Raw genomic sequence first — 6607 nt, forward strand, 5'->3', positions numbered from 1 at the left:
GAAAAAAAAAATGTAATTTCGTCTAACAGGCGTCATGTCTCGTCCTGCATGTTACATGTTGCTGTTGGCCAGGTACCCTTTGTTAAACGCTTTGAGCACGTTTAGTGGACGTTGCGCTATATAAAAACTCAATCGGGTTAAATGTGCCTCAGTTCCTGATTTAATTTTTGACAATATTGAATTGAGAGATTAGGGAGCAGGCACTGGTGTAAGATACAGATCTGAAAAGTGTGTATGAAACAGTGCCAGACAAAGCAAGACAGAAAAATACAAGTAAAAAAAACCTCCCCAAATATCAGTCTTCCTCGACTGAGGATCGAACCTCAGACCTCCTGATTACCGGTAATCTGAGTTTCGATCTTGAGTCGAGGAAGACTGTTTTTTTTTTTTTTTTGTTTTTGTTTTGTTTTTTTTTTGGGGGGGAGATAGTATTTTCCTTGTATTTTTCTTTCTTGCTTTGTATGGCACTGTTTCATACACACTTTTTTAGATATTTTTCATGGTTTTAACGATTTCACCAGGAAACAGCGGTCCCCGTGCAAATGCAATGACATCAGATCAAAACATGACAGAACAGCCTCAAAACTACACCAATGAGATAACCAAGAGTCACCAAAACGTTTGCCCGTCACGTCACGCCACGTCTCAAGACAGGACAAAGACCACAGAATTTTACACCGCTCCAAGACTTCAATATCAGGTGGCTACCACAAAATCCACAGGGCCGATGAGAACCTCCTTGATGCGGCATGCGTAGAGTTAGATCCCAATTTAAAATTTCAGCATGTATCATTGCGCAATATCCACTAAACCTGCTCAAAATTGCTTTACAAGGGGCCCCTAGCCGACAGCAACACTTAACATGTTGGACAGACGAAAAGTCGGTTAGGCGATATTATAATTTTATCCGATAGAGACAACGCTGTTAATGGCCAGATACTCATTAAACGCATGAGATTGGTGAGAGAATGTGAGCAAAGAGCATCATCAATGACTGATAATGTGCGGCTCAGAGCGAGACTCAAAGGCGATTGTCACAATACAAAACATCAGAGCCGATACAAGCACCAATAGGACATAACGATATTAATTATATGAAGATTGATCACACTTTGTTCTACCATATCTATGTTGACATTTATTTGAAACTAAAAAAAAAAACAGGGATTTTTTTCCCCTGGTACTGTACAACACACACACACACACACACACACACACACTCTCTCTCTCTGTCTCTCTCTCTCCCTATCTCTCTCTCTCGCTCTCTCTCTCTCTCTTTCTCTCGCTCACACACACACACACACACACACACACACATCCGCTCGCGCTTATCAAATGTTTAACTTGTACCGCTGCTTATCAATATACAAAAATGAATGTAACAACTACCAAAAGTACCAAAACAATCAAAAGATTCATACATCACGTAAAATCCAGATAAAAATCAGTCCTTCAGAGCCAATAGGTCCCATGGAACAAAACTTTGTCCTGGTTTCTATAGTTTGAAACGGGCAATGCCAATCCTCGCTATCTTTTGGATAGGACGCTAGTCTATTGCAAAGTACTTTCCGTCACATCTAACAGACCCAGATACTCAATCATTTCTGGTTGGACAGAGGGGTCAGAAAGAATTTCGACTGCACCAGGGATTGATCACGGTCCCTTTGTGTGTGAAGTGAGTGCTCTACCAACTGAGCTATCGGGATCCCCACTAAATCCAGACAGCCGATTGTTTGTAAAAAAAATGAACTTTTATATAGCGCAATACCCACTCAAAGCGCTTTATAAGGGGTCCCTGGCCAACAACAACAGTTAACATGTAGAACGGGAACGCCTGTTAGGCGATATTGTAATTTTTTTTCAGACAGAGACGACGCCGTTAACAGCCAGGTACTAGTTTTACGCCTGAGTGTGGTGAGAGAATGTGAGTACAGATCCTTTTCCAAGGATCCGAAAGCGAGTGTTATACTACTAGACCACATAGCCGCACAAAATTAATGTTTGTGTATTACTGTTTACAGTGTACATCTTCTTGTAGCTTAGCACTTACCAGTGTTTTTCCATAATTTTTGATATTTATAACTGGTTTCCTTATTTTGTTGATGTCATCAGTGACTTGAAACGGTGTTATGTGTTTGTGTGTGTGTGTGGGGGGGGGGGGAGGAACATTCTAAATTTCTTGTCAAAACATATGAAAATTGCGTTAAATTTAAATTATTTATTGAGAAAAAATAAATTCACGTTTTGGGCATCTGGTTGACCTCGATTTGATCGATCATTTTCAGGCGCTGTCAATGGCAGAGGCACGGTACGGAGGTATGTTCTTTACTAGGATCACAAAAGGTAGCAATATCGATTCTCCGCCACTCTGAACGGCCTTCAGCAAGTAATCTTGCCTTTTAGCGCATTTTGCTACACTGAAGGCGGTGACTTTCAAAAACTGTCAAGGCGTATCCAGATATAAAATGAGCCAACACTCTCGAGTACTCTGATGGCCGCTATAGAATCTACAGAGAACATTGGAAGTTTCAAAACACTCTCTAACTATGAGGCAAGCAAGAAATGTATCTTCCTCTTTTAGACTCTAATTCAATGACCAAAATGTGCAGTTTTCTGAATAATGTAAATGCGACATATTAAGTTTTGTAAGTCAGCTCCTCAGATTTTTCTTTGGGGAAAAATAAAAAGAATCTTAATTGGAATTTAATTAGTGCTCTTCTCTTTCATTGTCTCTCGATTAACGGTTGATTTGAACACATTTTGAAATGCAGTTTTGTAACGAGTTGAAACACGTATGTAGAAAAAGAAATTGATCGATGAATTTACGGAAGAGAACAAAAATCGTACAAAGAACACAACGTAGAACAAATTCTGGTTGACTCCATTAAAACTAACGCCGGGTAAAACCATGACTGCAAGGCTGGGTACGAAGCCAATTAAATTGCACACCAAAAAGATTGCAGCTGTGGTGTTGATGAATTTGATGAGTTCAATATCTTTGGACGCCAGGGATTTATCAGTGTCTTTGGAGCTATCATTCGAGTTCTGTAACCGCCATTTCTTGACTTTTATAAGATTCTGTGTCATCAGTGCTGAGTTTATTGCAACGATAATGACAGCCACAGAGGGTAAAATCTGATTTGTTATGACTTGCTGTACATAATATAGTAAAATCTCTGAACCTGGCTTCTCTTGGATAGAGGCTATAGTTTCGTTGAAGTCAGGTATAAAAACCCACACTAGAGATGTGAATGAGGAATACAGAAGTTGTAGAAACAAAAAGAAGATGACAATTGATGTGATGACAAACTTTGTAATTTTGGGAGTAAACATCAATTTTACTTTTAAAGGGAAAATAACACAGAGGCTTCTAATCAGAGATATGTAAACCGTTGTCCAAGTACTCATATTTTGCAAAGCAAAATGTGCGTAACCAAAAGTTACAGCAAAGGCGGTACATGTGTAATACTTGGCAATGCCGTCTGTGTATAGAACGATGGAGCACAGAGAGTGTGGAATTAATGCAGCGCAGGAAAACAAATCACAGATTGATAAAGAAATAAATCCAATGTTTGTACTGTCATTCTTCACGCCTTGTTCTATAAACACCCGGATGTTGATTGTATTCGTGACAACACCCATCACGTTTAGAAACAGCATCGTAAACCATAGTGTCGGTTCTATAATATTCCTTACCTGGTCACTCAACACCCCAGTATCTTGTAACGCATTATAATCAAAGGGGATGGTTGGTTTGGTCATTAAATTACTCTCTGTTTCATTCATTTTGGCTTGTCTCTACTCAAAATTGTTGGATGTCACGTGGTTGGGACAGGTATCGATTCTAAAGAATGTCGATTAGTTGTAGTTTTGTTCGACTTAACGTTTCGTTAACTCTTCCAGGCCTAACTACTCCGGTTTTAGTGTGTTTTGTGGATACTAAAACACTAACAATTTAATGCACACTTCCGGGCAATCATAGTTTTCCGGCTAACAAAACGTTAAATTTATAGTAGTTTATCAACGACTGAAGAGAAAATTTGATAAATTTATATTTTCTCCAATCGGACAACCATGATTGCCAATGTCTGCCGTTCGTTAATTATTTGACAGAATCGGTCTCATAAGTCTTTTTAAAGTCAAGATTCTTGGAATTTTACCCTCTACAGGCAATGATTTGGCTAGATACGTCTGCTCGATTGTGAAATGTGGGTTCACGTGTCTTCAGAATCATTACAAACACTTTGTAAGTTTTTATATGGATTAATATCTGTAAGCAAGTTTCAACAAACGAATAATCTAACATTTAAAAAAAAATCAAAGTTTTTTCAGCTCTTTACAAATCATGAATAAGAAGAAGATGATTGCTGTGAATGCCTTTATAGTTATAATGTGTTACAAGTTTATGTAAATCTATCTCATTTTAAAATAATTGATCCTAGTGGATAGAACTGTCAAGAATCGTATTTAGATTATAATGTTGTAACAGTCATAGCCCATTACAATTCCATTCAATTCAATTCAATTCAATGCTTTATTTTGGGTAATTGCCAATATGAAATGTACATTTACATAGAATTTCCAATCAATACAGGTAAAATCAATCATTAACCAAAATAAACTACAAAAACTAAATTAAATAGATAAGTATATAACTATATTTCATATTGACCATAATGTAGGGTTTAGTATGCCAAACAATTTTATCACCCTTGAAACATAATACTAACATATTAGTAATTGGCTGATAATATGAAAAACTATGTCCAAAAATAGTTAAAGATTTTTAAAAAAATCAAATATTACAAATCTCCAAAACAACTGCATTCTTAAATTGTTTAAATCTGCTCTAGGGATAAAAAAACAATTGGCCAATATAATTGTCTGTTCATTATTCTGAAAGAGAATACCGACTGAACATTTTTGTAAATATTGTACGCGACCTCCAATCTACTATCAAAATTACATTTGTCAGACTTTTTAAATACGCTTAGTTAAATTGGCATATGTCGTGAATAAAATCGTGATAACTAAAATTAATCAAAATATCTGGCAATGGATGGAGTGATACAATTGTATTTGTTATTCTATGTTATATCTGACCCAATAAACCCAGTAAAATAAGTGCGAGACAATAAAATTTACAACACTGATAAAAATAAATTCAAAATACCTGAGCAGAATTGTTAAATTGTGATTACTTATCACTACTATACTATTTTGTGTTTCACAAGAGTCTGGAAATTATAGATATCCTCATCTAACCGTCATATAAAGTTTGACATACAAGAAACGTAAAAAAATCCATTTAATAGTTGATTTATTGGAGATTTTAAAATTCAGGATACCGGCATGACGATGTAACTATAGAAAAATGATTGAAATGGCGCTATCCTGCAATGTGACATGTACATTTCTTTTCTTAAAATTGATTCAATTTCTATATCATTCTCTTATTTTGATGCAGAGAACACGTGGCACAGATTGACAATTGGGGGTTTAACTGAAAGATAAAATTCTAATTGCTTGTTTGTCGAAATCATGTTAAAAATTAGACCAATTTCCATAATAGTGACGTGTTATTTTCTCTGTTTTATTATCTGATTGATGAGGCTAAATAAGAATACTTAAGATAATAGGTTGAGTAAAAGCATCCATCTCCAATTCTAAATAACTTATTTTGAACAAATTGTTTACTTCTTAAATAATACAATTTATCGACATAAACTATTACCTTTGATGTAGAATATTGAATAATGCCTTTGCTTCTTGGATATGGCAAATTGAGGATACACTATTAAATGCTAACAACTTCTAAGTTGAAAGCATTGAAATATGTCTGATTTTGAATCGTTGTAAACCTGCTTTGTATCGACTCTATATTATACTTAGTATCTTTCACTCTAAAATGCACTTAAAAACTTTTACATGAACCAGTATTCACATTGCATTCCAAAATTAAAGTCATAAGGCCTTGGTGTCGGAGTGATCCTCGTTTCTTTAGTATTTAACGGACACAGGTAATTGTCAACGTCCATTTAGATATCAAGCTAATCTATTTCAAAGTATTTCCACTAGATCTAACCGAATCAGCCACTCAATCATTGCTAGATGCTTGAAAGGGTCAGAAAAATTGCAGCAGTACCCGCACGTCGATACCGGTTTCTTTGTTTGAAGGAGAGTGTTCTATTGAGCTATCGTGACACCCATCACATCGCAATTTCAGCTCTCTATAGCCCATTTAAAAAATTCGGAATTCAAATTTTTCTCATTATTTTGAGGACCATGTTAACCGTGCCTCTATGAAAAAAACTTAGACAAATATACCTGCTACGAAATTTTTCTTGTTGTGTTTTTGTAACCAAATCATTGCTTTGTATGCAAACTAAAAGTAACAGATGGAACTAACATAGAAGAAGGAATCAACTTGAACTTGGTACCTAGTAAAAAAAAAAGACATAGATTAAGACAAACGTCCATTCTAGATAATGATTATATCATAGCATAGCTTCTTTATTTGCATGAAACTGAATATAGTCAAGATGATCATTGTATCCTAACATAGTTTCTGGTACTCTAGAGCGTGTAAGCTTTTGCTTAGATGTTG

At 35.8% G+C, this 6607-nt stretch overlaps 1 protein-coding gene across 1 annotated transcript; it reads right to left on the minus strand.

The window, feature by feature from the left end:
* Positions 1–2281: 2281 nt before the first annotated feature.
* Positions 2282–3786, minus strand: LOC144966365 (uncharacterized). Its single transcript, XM_078902758.1, has 2 exons — positions 2827–3786; positions 2282–2440 (listed from the first exon to the last, which is right to left on the minus strand). The coding sequence occupies exons 1-2, from the start codon at positions 3784–3786 to the stop codon at positions 2282–2284; spliced, it is 1119 nt and encodes a 372-aa protein (XP_078758884.1).
* Between the last annotated feature and the right edge of the window lie 2821 nt (positions 3787–6607).

Source organism: Berghia stephanieae, chromosome 1, assembly GCF_034508935.2.
Source record: "Berghia stephanieae isolate SIO BIC M18660-M18661 chromosome 1, UCSD_Bste_1.3, whole genome shotgun sequence".
NCBI classification, from domain to species: Eukaryota; Metazoa; Mollusca; class Gastropoda; order Nudibranchia; family Aeolidiidae; genus Berghia; species Berghia stephanieae.